The sequence below is a fragment of the Enhydra lutris genome, unplaced genomic scaffold, assembly GCF_002288905.1.
Source record: "Enhydra lutris kenyoni isolate GAN:26980312 unplaced genomic scaffold, ASM228890v2 scaffoldscaffold48, whole genome shotgun sequence".
In the NCBI taxonomy this organism is placed as follows: Eukaryota; Metazoa; Chordata; class Mammalia; order Carnivora; family Mustelidae; genus Enhydra; species Enhydra lutris.
The window spans coordinates 17,220,594-17,239,457 of NW_019154132.1; the positions used below are offsets into that span (position 1 = coordinate 17,220,594).

At 48.9% G+C, this 18,864-nt stretch overlaps 1 protein-coding gene across 1 annotated transcript in view; it reads left to right on the top strand.

Moving 5' to 3' along the window:
* Positions 1–18,703, top strand: part of LOC111156658 (lysine demethylase 1B) — a 63,483-nt gene extending 44,780 nt beyond the window's left edge. Inside the window, exons 14-21 of the mRNA XM_022517686.1 lie at positions 2,518–2,645; positions 3,839–3,970; positions 4,512–4,586; positions 8,086–8,202; positions 9,106–9,231; positions 10,259–10,381; positions 12,019–12,171; positions 16,878–18,703. Coding sequence (XP_022373394.1) covers positions 2,518–2,645; positions 3,839–3,970; positions 4,512–4,586; positions 8,086–8,202; positions 9,106–9,231; positions 10,259–10,381; positions 12,019–12,171; positions 16,878–16,961 — 938 coding nt within the window. The 3' untranslated portion in view covers positions 16,962–18,703. The remainder of the gene's footprint in view (positions 1–2,517; positions 2,646–3,838; positions 3,971–4,511; positions 4,587–8,085; positions 8,203–9,105; positions 9,232–10,258; positions 10,382–12,018; positions 12,172–16,877) is intronic.
* The last annotated feature ends 161 nt before the right edge of the window (positions 18,704–18,864 follow it).

Here is an 18,864-nt window from a genome sequence, read left to right on the forward strand (position 1 = left end):
GCCCGATGTGGGGCTCGATCTCAGGACCCTGGGATCATGACCTGAGCCGAAGGCAGAGGCTTTAACCCACTGAGCCACCCAGGCACCCCGATGAAAAGAGTTTTGTAGGTCAGGATTTCTTTTCCCTTTTTGGGGGCAATAGCTTGAGGTTGATTTTTTTTGTTTGTTTTTTTTGTTTGTTTGTTTGTTTTTTAGTATGTTTTATTTAAGAATGTAAGAATATGTGTTGCAGTTGGAAAATTTTAATTCAAAATTGTTAGGCTTTGTTACTAATTGGACCAGATATTCTCAGTTGATTGTACTCATTGGAAAACTTGTCTGTAAGCACTCATTTCCACGAGGGTGCCAGTGGAGATTTGACCATTCTGCTACTTAAGTTGATGTTCATTTAGCCTACAGTTCTTACGACCTGTATGTACCACTCATGGGTTTTGGTGGCCTATTGGGGTTTCTTCAAGTGCAATCATTTGAACTCTGTTCTCAGGATGTTAATTTGCTTCAGGTGTATGTTTCCTTGAAAGGGTTCTTAGTTCTGCGTCCTGGTATACGCTCCCTCACTGTTTGGGGTAGAGGTCTCAGTAGCAAGCACTGTCCTCCTCTCTTTCTCCTCCCCTCACCCTCCTGCTTGAGACCCTCCGGTCACCCTTATTTGTAAGTGATCCCCTACGGACTCTCACACAACATTTTCAGAAATTGGGCGGCACAGGGATCATTTAATCAAATGGAGGTAATGGCCAGACCCAGAGGGACATTGTTGACTTTTCCGGAGTTGGGGACAGTTCCTAGGCTGACTTGGTGGATGTGCTCAGAATTTAGTGAGTGTTGAGCACGTGGGTGGTAATCGCGTGTGCACGTGGGGGGATGGGGGGGTCTTACACTTCTCAGGGTCTTACACTTCTCAGGGCCACCAGGTAAAAAAGTTAACAATATTGCTTTGTCTTGGCCAATTAAAAAAAGTTATCAAGGGAGGGTCTGCGACACCAACTGTGTAAGTTGTTTTTCTAATTAATATTATCTGGGAAAGCTCTAATAACAGTGCTTACGTGTCTGCATAAAGAAGGTCCCAGTTCTCTCCCGCCTCGTAGTGTCTGAGCGGAGATGCCAGCTCATTAGCACTTTGCTGAAAACATCCAGATAGAAATACTGAGAAACTAGAGTTAATTTCAGAGAGCATATGTACTAAAGCTTTTAAGTGTAATTTACATAAGATTCATATTAAGGCTTTTCCCAGTCTATTAATACTTAATTTTATATACCGTTTTAGAAATCTTGGTTCCTCCCGAATCTCTACAAAACCTGAAGGAAAATAGAAACCACGTAGCAGGAGGTAGGGATGGGACTGCAAGATGGTAATGAAGGTAGCACAAAGGCCCTGTGGTCCCGGGCTGAAGCCTAGCATGGACCCAGCCGTGTGGTGGCCATCCCCATATCACGATGTAGCATGAATTTGAATGAGCGGCTGGAGTTGTCAAATTTTTTTTTTCTTAACTCACTTTCAGTTCCCTTTCTAGTTGAGCAAATGCGCAGACTTGATAGAAGGAAGCTTTGAGTCTACAGCCTACATGTGGGCTGGTGGTCATCACGGCGAAGGTTACGAAGAAGTGCCATGTGCTAGATGTTTACAGTTTGTCAGACATGAGCCTCCCCCCACCCCATCCCCCCACAAAGGGAATCTAAGACCAGAGCCGAGCGATGATTCCACAGGGCTGTGTGTCTGTGTAGTTGAACGTTCCGGCTGCGTGGAATGGATGAAGGTGGGGGTTGCTAGTAAGCAGGATTCCCAAGGCGTGTGGTGGCCAGCGGATGCTGGAGTGGAAGGGGGCCGGGTCAGGCCGTGGGGGGCAGCCAGTGAGGGGAGAAGGGGCAGCAGTCCTCCCACGGTTGGCATTTACCCAGAAGAGACCCAGCTGCCACTGAAGAGCGTGTGAACGGGCAGGTAGTAGGTGCTATCTTTAGGAAGGCTGAAAATGTGCTGGCTTGGTCTCACTATGGGTTTGGGAATTTATTACACAGGCAGTAGAAAACCAGTCATTAAAAGGCATCGAGGCAGAAGGCTCAGGTGACGAAAGCCCGCGATGGATTATTCTTGTTTTGGAGAGAATGGAGCCTGTAGTCTATTGTAGGGCTCTGGGTTGAGGTGAGATGTTCTAAGAACTGGACTTGAGGTGGTCGCGGTACCAGAAAGGGAGGAGGAACTTTCTCTGGGGGCACAGGGGGTACCTCCCCCTCCAAACTTGAGTGAAAAGAAGAAATTGTTCAACTAGGCAGCAACGAAACATGGTTGAAGAGACAGAGCCTACAGAGTGTGTTTCCAGTTAAGATAAGCTTTTCCTTCCTGAGCGAAACCAACCTTATCAAGATGTCCTGTCCCCCCACCCCACGCACCCCGGGCTTCCTTGGGAAGGGACCTCAGCCGCTTGGGGGTTTGTGGGGTCGCAGGAGGAACAAAACGCAGGGTAAAGGATGAGGAAATGACGTGACCGCTCTTTGCTCTGCTTTGCTCCCTTCCCGTTACAGAAAAGATAGAGGAGATCTACAAAGCGTTCATCTCGGAGTCCGGCATCCAGTTCAGTGAGCTTGAGGAGCAGGTGCTACACTTCCACCTGAGCAACCTGGAGTACGCCTGCGGCAGCAGCCTCCGCCAGGTGTGCGGGCTCGCGCGGACTGGGGCACGCGTGTCCGTGTGCGGGGTCCCAGCTGGGACCCGGGCTCTGCGTGTGCTGGTGCGCGTGTTCCCGCGTGCTGGTGCGCGTGTTCCCGTGTGCCGGGTGTTGGCCCTGACCCAGGCTCTGCGCATGTTGGCGCGTGTGTCCGTGTGCCGGCTCTTGGCCCTGAACCCGGGCTGCTCTGGGTAAACAGGAAATACGGGTTCTGCTCTTTGCAAGTTCAAAAACCATGACTTCTGAGCGAAGTCGCCCCACCGTGGTTTAGACCTTGTTTTGTTGTTAAAGCTAGAGAAACCTTTCTTCAGAGAATGTGTCAGAAGGGCCCTGGTGCTGGATCTGCCCGGGGCCCAGAGCCTGGCGTGCTGGCTGCCCTCGTTCCCCTGCGCGCCCTGCTCCGCGGAGGCCCTGCAGGCGGCCCTGGGGAGCCCTGCGCGGTCTGAGAGCACTGCTCTCCAGAGACCGAAATAGAGGAGCTTTGCAGGTGTGGTCTGTGAATCTTGCTGAAATAAATTTAAACTTGCCTCACTCCTGTAACGACCATGGTCTTGATACTCAGATCTTCTGTATTTTGAATTGAGGCTCCACAGATGACCCTGGCTTATTGACCAAATCAGGATATCTCCATTTTCATTCCATTTTTTTTTTAACTATTTTACTTATTTGTCAGGGAGAGGTAGGCAGAGGGAGGAGCAGGCTCCCCGCTGAGCAGGGACCCCCCCCCCCCCCCCACCCCCTGGGATCATGACCTGAGCTGAAGGCAGATGCTTAACCAGCTGAGATACCCTGGCGTTCACCATTGCCATCGGAGTAACGTTGTTTTCCAAAATCGTGCAGGATTTCAGCCTCTATAGAAATGCGACGTTGGCGACAGTTGGCATGCTTATAGATGGAGTTCTCCAAATGCAGTTTCAGTCATCGAGTTCTCCTTTTTCAGCATTGTTGATACACGGTATACCTTGCTGTCAAGGAGTGGTACGCAGGTCCAAATCATGTCTACCTTTTGTTCTAAAATAAGCTTTCCTGGAGTGCTTGGCTGGCTTAGTCGGTGGAAGATGCCAGTCTCGGCCTTGGGGTCATGAGTTCAAGTCCCACATTAGGGGTAGAGATTACATAATAAATAGATAGACAGATAGACAAAAAAATAAGCTTTCCTGCACATTATCGTTTCCCAGGTGTCTGCTCGCTCCTGGGACCACAACGAATTCTTTGCCCAGTTCGCTGGTGACCACACTCTGCTAATGCCTGGCTACTCCGTAATCATTGAGAAACTGGCAGAAGGCCTAGACATTCGGCTCGAATCTCCAGTGAGTGTCGACAGCGTTGGACAGGGGGAGCTCTGAATTGACCTTGTGTTTGGAGAATGGGAAGCGTGGGGCGCGTGGATGGCACAGGAGACAGGTGCTTGCCGTGACCTCGTTCATTAGGTAGCCCCGCTGTTTGGAAGCAGCAGTGGTGCAGATGCATCTTGGTTACTCATGTGTGTGGGAGTCTCATGACCTCCCTGACACTGTGTATCTGTGTTCATTCGGAAATTTTTCCCTTCGCATGTTTGTTCCTATGCGTTCGCACTGCACGTTGCTCTGATCACAGGGGCTGTAACTTATGTGTATCCTTCACTTTAGATAAACGATTTTAAAGATTTTCCATATTCTGACAGTATTTATAAATTTTAATGACTGGGTGAGAGTTCCCTGAAGTAAGCTGTAAATGTCGTTCAGATCTCTGAATGCCAGGAAATGATTCTTTGGCGTCTTGGAGATAGAAATTCGCACGATATACTTGGAGAGGATCCTGGATCGTACGGCTCCGTCTCTCATGGTTTCCATGATTGTGTTTCTTGAGCAGGTACAGAGCATTGATTATACTGGAGATGAAGTGCAGGTTACCATTACAGATGGGACAGGGTGTACAGCACAAAAGGTAGGTGCTAGAATTTCACTAGGTGCTGCTAGGGGCCTGGGGGTCTGGGAAAACTGTGTTTTCCACCAAGTAGTTTGCCTTTGGCAATCTGCCTAGAGATGGAGTCCTGAAGACTTACCTATCTCCACTCAATCCCGTGTGGGTCTGCAGATCTGATATAATTGATCCAACACCATATGGATTTCATGGTAGGTGGAATTCTGAGAAGTGTTTCTTGTGGTACATGAGTCCTGAGAGTTGAATAAGAAAAATCCTTTGGCCAAATAAGTTTGAAAAGTATTGTATACTGCAGTCTACTTTTTGGGTTAAGTATGAGTGTGTTAAAGGTTCTGAGAAGTTGTGTATTACCAAAAAAAAAGTTTATTTTGTTTAATTCTTGGTACTTTCCAAGTTGGCGGTGGGGTTTTTTTTTTTAGTTTGTTTGTTTTGCAATGGGATCGTTTTTCTGTTCAAGGCAGCTCTGTGTTTTCATTTTGAAACTGGCAGGAGAACTTTTATATTATTGGGATTTTTTAATAAACTTCAGTAGGTGGACAGTGGAAGGTGTTACACTCTGGGATGTCACACACAGATTTCTGTGGTGTTGGGGAGAGCAGGGGTGCTTCCCTGAAGCAGAGGGGGATGAATAAGCCCCATAAATTTATTTCGGTTTATTTATGTCTGAAATGAGGACCCAAATGTATAACTGAGAGACTATCACTGGTTCCTAGATTAGCTGTGCTCTGCACTTTCCAGTTATTTCCAGGTACTCCACTGCCCACGATGTTCCTAAGGATCTCACGTCAAGTGAAGAGACGGGGTCTAGGGTATGAGCCCACGGGGCAGATGCTCCTGTCACTCCCGCCATTGGCTAGCGGGGGCGTTGGGGCTGGTAGCATGCAGTCTTCGGACTGTATTGCTTCTTAGTCCCGGCTCATGTGGGAACCGCCCGTGAGGGGCTTAGGAAGAAAAACCGCAGCCAGAGCTCCTCCCCACACAGGTTCTCAGGGACTCGGGCTGGTCATGTCTGTAATGCTTCCCCTGGTCAGTCCAGCCTGCGGCCGGGCCAGCGACAGTGTCCTCTACTGTGAGCCCCAAAGTGAGAGTCGGGCTAATACCTGAGGCTCCTCCTAGTGGTGAAATTTTTTTTTAAATACCTCTTTTTAAAATTGTACATCAGCTGATGGCTCAACCTCTGGGATTTTGTGACTCTGCCTCTTGGCGGCCCCTGCTGGGTCACCCTCTGCTGGGTCACCCTCTGCCTGACCCTAACCAGGCACCTTTGCCTTCCTTTCTTTAGATCCAACTCTCCATGGGTATTAGGGCAGAGCCGTGTTTCAAAGTCTGCTCCGAAATGTTTAAAGTCTTTTTATTTTTATGGTAGTCTGCACACATCACATGGTTTGAATTGGAAGTTTCCAAACCAACTTGTAAGTGAAGGATGACCGCCCCAGCCTGACACACGGACAAACGTTTACAAACAACGCTGTAGTGCGGGTCTCCAGGCTGCGTGCCCCGAGAGCTGGTGTGAGTCTCTGGCCAGCTCTGTTTATCTCTTCCGCCTGTTTACCTTAGCTCATGGGCTTTTTTTTTTTTTTTTTAAGATTTTATTTATTTATTTGACAGAGAGATCACAAGTAGACAGAGAGGCAGGCAGAGGAAGGGGGCAGCAGGCTCCCCGATGAGCAGAGAGCCTAATGCGGGACCCAGTGGCAGGACCCTGAGATCATGACCTGAGCCGAAAGCAGCTCAGGCGCCCAGCTCATGTGCTTTTGAAAGCTTTTTGGTTGTTAAGAAAATATCTAGATCTGGGACGCCTGGGTGGCTCAGTTGGCAAGTGCCTGCCTTTGGCTCAGGTCATGATCTTGGGGTCCTGGGGAGTCCCTGCTCAGTGGGGAGCCTGCTTCTCGCTCTGCCTGCTGCTCCCCCTGCTTATACAGTCGCTTTCTCACTGACAAATAAATAAATAAATAAAATCTTAAAATCTAGATCTTATTTCCTTGAAGTTCCTATGCATCCACGAGAATAATTGCTCCCTTTAAAAAAAAAAAAAGATTTTATGTATTTATTTGACAGAGAAACAGCACAGGAGCAGGGGGAGAGGAAGAGGGAGAAGCAGGCTCCTGCTGAGCATGGAGCCTGGCACGGGGCTCCAGGACCGTGGGATCATGACCTGAGCTGAAGGCAGACGCTTAACCCACTGAGCCACCCGTGCGCCGCCCCCTCCCCTTTTTTTTGATTGCATGATGATGACACTGAAAATACCTTCTACATGTTCCCTGCGGCGGAAAATAGTGACACAGTGATAGGAAGAACTCTGGCCTTCCTGGGATCCTGGAGTTGGGGTTCAAGCCAAGCACACTCAGTCTTTGATGAGGGTTCTGGTAGCTAGAGTGGTTGGCATTCGGTTCCATTGCACGCTGCTCCTGCTGTGCTGGCCCCCAGCATAGATGGCCGAAGTAGACACTCTCTCTCACACACACACACACACACACACACACTTCCCAGACTCCCTAGCGACTGAGGTTCTGGATGGAAATGGTGCAGCCACTCAGCCACACTAGTGGGAGACCTGGAAGCCCTGGTGTGGCTTCTGCTTCACTTTTGACGAGCAGGACGGTCAGGGTGTCGGGCTCTCCTGCAGCGGGGCCAGTGGAGGCCCCAGGGTCCACTCCCTCTCCGCAGGGGAGTCACAAGGCAGGGCCTCAGGAGCCCACGTTGCTGGTGCAGCTTGTTCTGTAAGCGGCACGATTCTCGAGCCGGCAGCAGGAGTGATGGCTTCTGGCGCTGGTCGTGGTGACGTGGCTCTGGAGCCAGAGATGTCCCGACTGTATGGAGAGACAGCAGCTCTCTGTGGCCGGGTTCTGTGATGGGACTTGAAGAGTCATTCTTGAAGGTTCTGTTAGCACCTCTTACTTCAGTTCTCCTAAATGATTTTGTGAGCCATTGGAGACCCTGCGATAAATTGTTTTCTCCTTAAAAAAAATTTTTTGTGGCTCTTTGTGATTATAATACTCTGTACTGTTTTTGATGTGCTTTACCATTTATGTAACATATTGATGTATGTTGTAAGAGTTTTCATTTTAAGCCTTACCTCAGTTCTTTGAAGTTAGCAGGGCAGGTATTGGCCATATACTAGAAAGTGTCAGATATGATAAACAAATATAGTTTCCTGATTCCATATTTAGGGCCATTTCCTATTACAGTACTGCTTTTCAGGATTGGGATCTATTGACCCTTTCTACCCAGGGTTATTCTAAACCATCAAGACCTTTCTGTGAGTTCTTCCATGTGGATGCCACTTCTGCTCAGCCAGGCACCCTTGTGCAGTGAACAACCTGGCCAATGGTACATGACGGCCCTTGCTCTTCCCAATATAACATGGGACGTTGACAGTCTCATGATTGGCAGTAGGGAGAAATGTCCTTTGTGTGTTGAGATTTTCCTGGAAATGAACCCACTGAATGGTTGTGTTAGGTTCAGTTGGTTTCGTGTGTTCATTGTTCATTTTTTCTCACAGGTATTAGTCACGGTCCCTCTGGCCTTACTGCAGAAGGGTGCCATCCACTTTAACCCACCACTGTCAGAAAAGAAGATGAAGGCTATCAACAGCTTAGGTGCAGGCATCATTGAAAAGGTGACAAGTTACTCAAGCTGGGTGACTGAATTTCCTTAACTTCTGGTATTGGGAAGTAGGGGATAATTTTTTTTTTTTAAAGATTTTATTTATTTATTTGACAGAGAGAGATCACAAGTAGGCAGAGAGGCAGGCAGAGAGAGAGGAGGAAGCAGACTCCCTGCTTAGCAGAGAGCCCGATGCGGGGCTCGATCCCAGGACCCTGGGATCATGACCGGAGCCGAAGGCAGAGGCTTTAACCCACTGAGCCACCCAGGTGCCCCAGGGATAATTTTTTAATTCAAATAAAATTCAAAGGTTTTCTTTACATTTGAATAATCATTCATGAAGAATACAGAAGGATACTAGCAAAACAAGAGAAGAAAAGCTGGGCCAAGGTCTGAATTTTGACGTTAGGAAAATGAATCTTATTATTCAGAATTTTAACTTGGCATATAAATATGGAAATAAGGTAGCTCTTTTTTCTTCTTTTTTTGGGCTGCTTTCTATGCCTACCCTCCATTAATTGGTCCCAGTGAGGAGAGAGATTCAGTTCCTTTGCCTTTAAAATCTCTAGCAAAACTGCGAGGGCTTCAGAGGATCCTGGCGGCCCTACGGGTGGCTAGAATTGGTCGTAGCGACGTTCGCTTCCAGACTGGGTCTCAGGAATGCTTTGCATCTTCCCATCAGCCTGGTGGTTGCTGGTGGGTACCCCCGTCATCAGTGGGAGTATGGAACTGAACAGCACAAAAAGCCAGATGCTCACGAGAGGACCAACAAGACAGGTGCATGGAAAGGGAGCGTTTAGGTTTGTTTTCCGTGCCTAGCTCTTCAGTCGAGAACTGTAGGTTGCTTCTTAGAGATTGCCATACTCCTGATCCCAGAGACTCCTAACCCTCTCTCTCTCTCTTGCTCACTTTCCAGATTGCCTTGCAGTTCCCTTACCGATTTTGGGACAGTAAAGTTCAAGGGGCTGACTTTTTTGGTCACGTACCTCCTAGCGCCAGCAAGCGGGGGCTTTTCGCTGTGTTCTACGACATGGATCCCCAGGTAAGTCGCTGGTGAAATGTGGCTTGAGTCCCCTGCCGCAGTTAGAATCCGGTCACACTCCGGAGCCGAAGGGCACGGTGGACGCTCTGACTCCGTGTTGCTGTGCTTGAGGATGCTTGGCCTGGGACGTTGTCCTGCAGCAGCCCCGCCGTGTGCCATGTGCTCTTCAAGGGCAGTCGTTGCTCCCCGGGCAATGGATCAGTTGCTTTAGGAAACTGGTCTCTCGGGCCGTGTGGGGTGAGTCAGCACAGCACGGTGATGAGTGGGACCTGAACACCGCTCTCGAGGGTCCTCCTGTGAGCGGCCCAGAGGAGGGCAGGCTGGGGGTCGCCCGAAGCGATCGGAGGGCGAGGGGCGGGCCTGGGACGGGAGAGGTACTACTGTTTCCTGCAGAAGGATCACCCTTGTTGTTCCCTTTTCTTCTTCCTCCCAAGAAACTTCATCTTAAAAGGTTTCCCTTGGGAGCCATGGGCAAAATTTCTTTACCATATGAGAAGGATTTTTCCCTTATTTTACCTTCAGACACCCCTTCTCCATCCTCTGTTTCTTCTTTTTTTTTTTTAAAGATTTTATTTATTTATTTGACAGAGAGATCACAAGTAGGCAGAGAGGCAGTCAGAGAGAGAGAGGAGGAAGCAGGCTCCCCGCGGAGCAGAGAGCCCGATGCGGGCCTCGATCCCAGGACCCTGGGACCATGACCTGAGCCGAAGGCAGAGGCTTTAACCCACTGAGCCACCCAGGCGCCCCCTCTGTTTCTTCTAGAACAAGTTCATACAAGGGGAAAGCCTAGAGCATCCCTGAACTTCCTATTTACCCTCCTTCCTGAGCTTCTCCGTGAACGACAAAATGTCTAGATGAATAAGGAGTTTTGTGAGGGAAGCAGGCTGGGGACTGAGAGGAGGAGGAGGAGGGGCAGGAGGGGCCGCGGGGTTGGGGGGTGAGGGGTGCTTGCAAGCACGGGGACTGGGGACTTCCGTCCTGAAAGCAGAGAACGTGAACTGCTCGAGCCTTCCTCTCGCGTCTGCAGAAGCAGCACAGCGTGCTGATGTCGGTGGTCGCCGGGGAGGCCGTGGCGTCCGTCAGGACCCTGGACGACAAGCAGGTGCTGCAGCTGTGCATGGCCGTGCTCCGGGAGCTGTTCAAGGAGCAGGTCAGAGAACCAGCGCGCGCTCTGCAGCGGGAGCCCCAAGGATGAAGGCGATCGCAGGGGCTGCGTACTTCCTCCTTCCCTGGTCCAGCCTCCCTCCTCCGTGCCTGCGCCGGTCCACACGGGCCAGCGTGGCAGACAACAGACTGGGTGGTTTAAACCACAGCCACCGATTTTCTCCCCGGGCTGGAGCCTGAAGTCCAAGAGCAGGTGCCTGCGGGTCTGGTTCCTTCAGAGGCCGCCCGCCCTCCTTGGCCTGCAGATGGCCGCCGCTCCCTGTGACCTCACCCGCCCTTCCCCCTGTGCTTGTCTGTGTCCTCCCCTCTTCTCATAAGGACACCAGTCCTCCTGGGTTAGAGCCCACCCTGAGGCTCTAACGTGATTCCCTCACGGACGGCCCGTTCTCAGATAGCGTCCCCTTCGGAGGTACTGGGGTGAGGGGCAGCAACATAGGAATTTTAGAGGGACACCCACGAGCCGGCAGCGCTGTTCCTGCCACCTTTCACACCACTGTCTTCCTTTTTTGCTCACATCACGCACTCCCTTCCTTCCTCCCTCCCTCCCTTTTTTATGCTAATCCACAGAGCGTGGCTGTTCGCTGGGCAACTGCCCAAAATGTGGAAGGAACTGCCCAAAATGTGGAATTTGCACGTGATTCCTGCAGAGGTCGTGCTGGTCTGAGCGGCTCCCGGGCGAGTGTGTGCGCTGCAGCGGCGCCATGGCCCCGCTTTCCCGGGCGTGGGGGAAGCTCCGCATTTCCCTGACGTCCGGGATCAACCCTCACCCCAGCAAGCTTTGACAACTTCCCTTCCGAAGGAGTATTGTCCAGAATTTTCGCCCACCCCACAGACGCAGCTCATCCCTTCTCTGTCTTTTCTCCGAGGAGCTCAGGGTACTCCCTATTTGCCAGTCTACCAAATCTCACGATTTCTGGAGACCTGGAAATGGCGCGGCTTCTGTCTTTTTCAAATAAAGGAGTGGGAGTAGAAAGAACTGAAATGACTCAAAAGTTACATAAATTAGAGAAAGAGAGGCCTCCCTGGTGGGGGGGGTGTTGCTTAGTCTACGTGATGTGATTATATCTTACAGTTGTCCCTCACTTGGGGTTTTTGCCCCAAAACTTATTTTCATGCTAGTTATTTGGAACTGAGCACATTGTTTCTGTAGAAATACTTTTCCGCTGGTGCCTGTCCGAAGCACAGAATTATTTGAAAATTAGTGAACGTGAAACAGAGCGTCCTATGGCCGTTCTGTGAAGGCTGTTGAGGACTCCAGCGCGTCCTAGGGCTGCCCCGTCCCTTCTGCTCCGGCCCACCGGCCCCTCTTCTGCCATCGCAGCACTTGCCGGGGCGTCCGCAGGGGCCGCCCCGTCTTAGCCACTGGTGAGGGCTGGCTGGCCGGGCGGGGGCCTGCGTCTCTGGCCGGAGAGGGTGTAGATGTGAGACGTTGGGAGGTTGCTGAGTTTGGGCGGGGCGTAGAGGATGCCACACAAGTCCGGGGCCTGGATGGATGCAGGGGACGGTAGGGGACAGAGGGATGATCCCATTTCTAGAGGCGGGGGCCTGGGGGTCGCTGCTCTAAGCCACAGCTGTCTCAGTCCCTCTTGGATCCTGGTTCATGGTTCCTTCTGCTTGACACAGGAAGTCCCAGATCCCACAAAGTATTTTGTCACTCGGTGGAGCACAGACCCCTGGATCCAGATGGCGTACAGCTTTGTGAAGACGGGCGGGAGCGGAGAAGCCTACGATATCATCGCCGAGGAGATACAAGGAACAGTCTTCTTCGCCGGCGAGGTGTGTGTCGGGGTCCCGAACCGGACGCCTTTTACTTGGGTTACTTTCTTTTAATTGAAGTGGGGTATGTCCAGGGTTTTGAAGCAAAGTTGGATATGGTCAAAGTGTTCTGACGCTGGGGACGCCCTGGTGGCGCAGTCCCTTAAGCGTCTGACTCTGATTTCAGCTCAGGTCCTGATCTCAGGGTTGTGAGATCGAGCCCCGCAGTCGGGCTCCGTGCCGGGATGGAGGCTGCTGCACTCTCTCCCTCTCCCTGTCCCCTAACTCAGGCACACTCTCTCTCCCTCAAATAAAGCTTAAAAAAAAAAAAATCATCATGATGCAGGACAACAGATGCTCCCTCGAGAGCACCCTCCTCCCCCTCCCAGGACAGCTGTTTTTAACCCTTTCTGTCGTTTCTTCGGGAATTTACTTCCTGTTTCCAAACATTTCTGCTGTTGACTTCTGATGTGACGAGGCAGACTTCAGCCGCTGGCTTCCTCTCAGGCTGATGATGTGGCCCGTGGGGTGTGGGGCTTTCACACTTGGGAAGGGCATCGGTGCTCCTGTGACGTGGCTTCCTACAGGGCTAAGGCGTTCGTGCAGCTTTGACGGTCGTCATGGCCCCTGTGCTCAGTAGCTCAGTGCTCAGCCCCCCACCCCACCATCCTCCCCAGAGCACCACCGAGTCCCTGGGACCCGGCACGTTCGCTCCACTTTTGGAAACCCCCTTCCTGGCGTCCCCTGGCCGCTGTGCTGGTCTGCACTGGTTGATCTCAGGGACCCCTCCTTCCCTCCCGCTCTCCAGGCTTGGCGTTTTATTTTCTAGATTACTCTTTCCTTTCTTTTTAACGTTTGTTTTATACTGTGGTAGATTATGCACAACGTACAGTTTACCATCGTAACTTCTTTTAAGTCCATAAAAAACTTCTGTTGAGTTGGCAGTTGTCGCTGTCAGTCAGCCCACAGTTCTTGTGCTTGGGCTTCTCTGAGCTCCACTTAATGTGGACAGACGTCACAAACTCCCCACCTGTCATCTTTGGGATCCAGTTTCTTTGTCAGGGCCTGAGAAGTCAAACTGTAGGAACTACATGGATTGTGCTTTTGGCAAATGATCTAAAAGTATTTTTCTTCCTTGTTTCTAATATTGAGGAGTCTCGTTACTCCCACTGCACTGCATGAGCCTCGCAGAGACTGTTGGGGGTCTTGTGGTCAACCCTGCGAGACACTTGCTGGGACGGAAGCGCTCTGGCTCTCCCCCGTCTTGGTGTAGCCGCAGTCAGGTTCTGGACACCATGAACGACAGTGCCCATTTCCATCTGGAATGAGGCTTTTACCGTCTTGCCTGTTTTCAGGTCTGCAGTTCAGTGGGATCAAATACATTGACGCTGCTGTGCCCCATCACCACTGTCCCCTCCAGAACATCTTCATCCTGCGGAACTGATAGTCGGTCCCAGTGAAACGACACTCCCCGCTCCCCCTCCCTCCGCCCCTGGCCGCCACATCTCTACTAGGTCTCTACGGATTGTTCTGGGTGCCTCATCCTCTCAGTGGAAGGAACCGTGTGTTTCCTTTCGTGACTGGCTTATTTCCCTCAGCAGAATGTTCTTAAAGGTTCATCCAGATTGTGGCACGGGTCAGAATATCCTTCCTCTTTAAGACTGAATATAGTCCATTGCTTGTATAGATCACATTTTTAAAAAAGTATTTATTAGAGTACGAGCAAGAGAGGGAGAGGGGGAAGCAGGCTCCCCCACTGAGCAGGGAGCCTGATGCAGGCTTGATCCCAGGACCCTGAGATCATGACCTGAGCTGAGGCTAGATGCTTAACCCACTGAGCCCCCCAGGCGCCCGACAGATGACATTTCGTGTACACATTCACGTCCTGGATGCTTGAGCTGCTACTACCTTTTGGCCACTGTGAGTAATGCTGCTGTGAACATGGGTGTGCACAGATCTTAAGGAACCTCCTTTGGGTTCTCTGGGGCATATGCCCAGAAGAGGCATTGCCGGGTCATACACTAACTCTCTGGTTAACTTTTTTTTTTTTTTTTTAAGTTTTTATTTATCCATTGGACAGACCGTAGTAGTAGACACAAGTAGGCAGAGAGGCAGGCACAGAGAGAGGAAGGGACGCAGACTCCCTGCTGAGCAGAGAGCCCGATGCAGGGCTCGATCCCAGGACCCTGGGATCATGAGCTGAGCCAAAGGCAGAGGCTTTAACCCACTGAGCCACCCAGGCGCCCCTCTCTGGTTAACTCTTTGAAGAACCACTACACTGTTTCCTACAGTAACGTCATCAGTTTACACCCCGCCAGCAGTCACAAAGGTTCCGGCACTTGAGACTTTTTTTTTTTTTAAAGATTTTATTTATTTGACAGAGAGATCACAAGTGGGCAGAGAGGCAGGCAGAGAGAGAGAGAGGAGGAAGCAGGCTCCCTGCAGAGAGCCTGATGTGGGACTCAATCCCAGGACCCTGAGATCATGACCTGAGCCGAAGGCAGAGGCCCAACCACTGAGCCACACAGGTGCCCCACTTGAGACTTTTTTTAAGACTGATTTATTATTTTAGAGAGAGAGTATGGGTGGGTGGGGAAGGTCAGAGGGAGAGAGAATCTCAAGCAGACTCTGCATTGACCGGAGGGAACCTGGCGCTTGGTGCAATTTCATGACCCTGAGATCCTGACCTGAGCCAAAGTCAAGAGTCAGACATTCAACTAACTGAGCCACCCACGCGCCCCGCGATTTTCTGTGGGTTTTTGATAATGGCCATCGTAATGGGTATGAAGTGGCATACCTTCTGTCTTGGTTTATTTTTGTTGAGAAATGTTTTGCTGTTTTACCACTAATTTTTTCTGTACCCATTTTTGCTTGTGTGTAATCTAGACACTCATATCCTTCAGTCCTTGGATTTTTCACTTCTGATCATTCTCTCCCACATTTTTTCCCTCATTTCTAGATCTTCTGTTACATATATTGGAACTCCTGAACTGATTATCTGACTTTTTTCTTTGCTGTTACTCTTTTCTGTCATCTTACCGTGTTGTGGGGAGATTCACCTTCCCACCCTTGAACTGACTTTGTAAATTTTGTCTCTTTTATGAGGACATTCTTGTCCTCGAATTATTCTTTTGGTAGCATCCTCTTCGTGACTCCTGAGTTCCTGTTTTGTTTCCTTTAGCCTCTGCCTCCCACATGTCCAGATATCCCACCCTTGACTGCTTAGATCTGAGCGAGGCATTTTTATATGCCAAGAGTGCCCGCAAGCTTGCGGCCGGTTAGATCCACAAACATCAGTCTATCTATAGTTCTTTCCTCTGGGAACATGTAGTTTCTCTTTGCGCGGTGGCAGCTCCTGACGTCCTGGGAGCTGAAAGCTTTGCTCTTGGTTATGAAGACTTGACTCAATCCCCACATGGTTCGGTGCCTTACCCTTGCCTCCCCAGATCTCTGGCTGTGGTGGTGGGAGCGGGTGAGGGTCTGACCTGCTCTTCGTAGCCTTCAGTCCTGTTTCCACTCACGCCCAACCTCTGTGGTTCTTGATGCCTCCGGTGGCTGAGAATTTTAAAAGGAGTCTTTGCAGGGTGAACTGGTTGCTTTTGACCCCCACCCCCACGCCACTACCCTTCCCAGACGGAGCAGAGTAAAGGCAATTCTCAGCGCTCTTTCATGTTTTCAGACTTTGTATGTTAGCTTAGGAGCACACACATTTTCTAGTGTCATAGAAAATGGAGTGGGTGTTCTTTTCTCTTCCTGACTTTTGGAGGACTCCAGAAGAGTATCGTTGAAAAGCTGGCTATCGTAGAGTCATTGGGCTGCAGCGCCAGCTTTGTGGGAACACAGCAGGACTACAGGCTGGGCAGCCAGTCAGCTGCTTCCACGAGCAGCTCTGTTGGGCTTCTGTCCTACAGATCTTACCTCACAGTTAAAGAACAATTTTAAACCTATTTCTGTGAAGTTTCTGCCCCTCTCCCACTAGTACTTGGACGGCAAGTACCTCCTGATCACATTACCCCCATTTATTGATGTCTTTGGCCCCGGACCTTTTCCCTCCATCCCACATTCATCCAGGTGACATGGCAATAGCTTAGTTCACACAGAGCTGTTTCGTGTCCTTCCCCGTCTCGAGGCGTGCTCACCAGCTCGCCCACCGCTGCCTCCCAGACCTGGTCATTGTTCCTGCCCCCAAAGGCAGATCGGGACTTTTTTCCCCTTCTTGGCTTGCTGGTTGTGTTCCAGCTAGTCTCCTGGAAAGGGGGCTTCTCCCATTGCCAGTCCTCACCTTTTCTTTCCCCTTCCTATTGAGTAACACAGCTCTGTCCTCCTGTTGCCGCCATCTAGCAAAACTCCAACTGTGGATGGAGGGGTTCGTGCTCATTGCCTCCCTTGCTGCCGATTCGAACAGCGAGATTACTTGTCTGGTGGGGGTGGGGCAGTGAATGTGTCTTAGTCATTCCTCTTAGTTCCAGCACATGGTATAGAGAGGTGGTATCCTAAAGACCGGCACACAGTACCTCACAGGACTGTAGAGTAAGTTGTGGAATGATCTGGTGAGGTATGGTGGGATAACCAGAGAAGTTCAGGGGCAGTGATGGGGGCGTAGTGTTCATAAGAGCACAAAGGAGTGCCGTCCATCTTTGAGGGTCAGAGAAAGTATAAGCTTGTACTGATTATCATCATTTGAGATCCTTATACATGACCTCCAATTATGCAATTATTTCTTTCAGGCAACAAACAGGCATTTTCCACAGACTGTTACAGGGGCATATTTGAGTGGAGTTCGAGAAGCAAGCAAGATCGCAGCATTTTGAATAGAATTTGTCTGGACCCAGCTTTCTTCTGTGCCCCAAATGGTAAAAGTTTGAAACACATGTTAAACCTCACTTTCATAAAACCAAACGGAAACCTTCTCTGAGAGCATTAGCCCCAAGAATCCTTTCGAAGCACTTAGATTTGCTTTTTCCACAGGTTGATTAGGGCTAAGTCTTCTGTATTTCAGAATAAGGCAGAAGAGCACCTTAAGATTTTGGGTAGGATTTCTTCCATGGTTGGAGACTCCCTTTAAATCTGACATTTTGTTGGACTCATCAGTTTTCAAACATTGAGAAACCAAGCAGCAATCATTAGAATACCAGATAAAGCCATGTATTTTTCTTCTGCGACAGTTTATTAGTATCTTTGCCAATGAGCCTTAAGACTTTCATAGAGCTCCAATATTGAGCTTTTACTTAAAATTTAGATACAAACCTTTGTTTCAGATACAGCACAAACTCTTCAGCTGAAAGTAAATGAAACTTCTAGACTGTTTTATATTGTACATATTTCTTTCCATTGGGTTATTCAAAAATTTAAATTCAGGTATCTTTTGTGATACATTTTAGATTTGTGCACTCATTGGCAAAACAGCAAAATTTTCACTCCCTTAAACAGCACAGGTATTCTCTTACTTAGAATGGGGTAGAGATAGTACAGTCTTCATACTTTAGGCCAGTGAGAATATGGTTCTTTTTCTAAGAGCCAAGTTGGGGTGGATGGTACACTTTAAACAGCCTTACTTTTGGCAACCACTAGCAAAAAGATCTTTCTTGTCAGAATACTTTAATAAAAAAAACCCCTCTACTGCCTCTTTTTCAAATAACAGATTCAAACTCTTAAGAGTATTTTTTACAGCATCATGTTTTCAGTATTCCATAGGCAGGTCCACTGGAAAACTGCAGAAGAATGTGATATCCTGGTAAATATTACACATTTAAAGCCATATCTTAAAAGCCTGAGAACATGGCAGACACGTTTTCCTTTTTTCACTCATGACAAAATAATTCATTTAAAACAATGATTTCAGGGTCTTCAGGATGCTTATCTTGCCAAATTAGAAAAGTGGATGGTAACTTTAGTGCTTTTGTTTTAAAAAGTCTGAACAGTTCTTTCAATTATATTAGTCTGCTTCAAAAAGGGACTCAAAAGGATTTTAAAGACTTTGCAAAATATTAGGTATTTTTAAAATTTAAAGTCCGCTTGTAAGTAGAAATAGTATTTTATGCAAACTTTACACAGAACTTAGACACATCCGTCCTCATCAGAGTATGATACAAACACAGAAAAGCAAACAGCAGTAAGTCGGTTTCAAAGTTGGGTTAACACAGCAAAATGCTGAGATTTAGAGTCACTGGTACTGATTGGGAAGTATTCTGCTTTAAAATACTATGTATTAAAATGTTTAAAGAATAGCATGTGTTCAGTGGTAAATGCAAAGTATTTTAAGTTTGAAATGGCTCACAAGTGTTTAGTCTCTGGGCACTTAAACTTGTACTGTGCTCTAAGCAAACCTCGTTAGCTGAAGTACAGTAAATGTGTATGTAAAAAATTTCCTGTCTTAAGTGACATCATTTGACTTTTTTTCGTTAAGGAACCACGGTACTTTTCCTCTTGATTATGGTTTTTCACTGTTTGAAGATTTTGTAATTGAATAGCAGTGAATACAGTGTTTCAACTGCAGATTGTGAACAGCTGGTTGTGTATAACTACTTAATAAAAACTAGACTTGTTTTTCAAATACTCTGTGTACTGTATAGTGACGAGTGCACTCGATTCAGCTACGCCTTCCCCATGCAACCTCACCCGTCCCCTCTCCTCCAAACCTTCTGTAGACTTTGTTTTTAGTTCCTGGGTCTTACTCTGCTCACCCCTTTTCAAGTAAATGATCTAAAATAAACA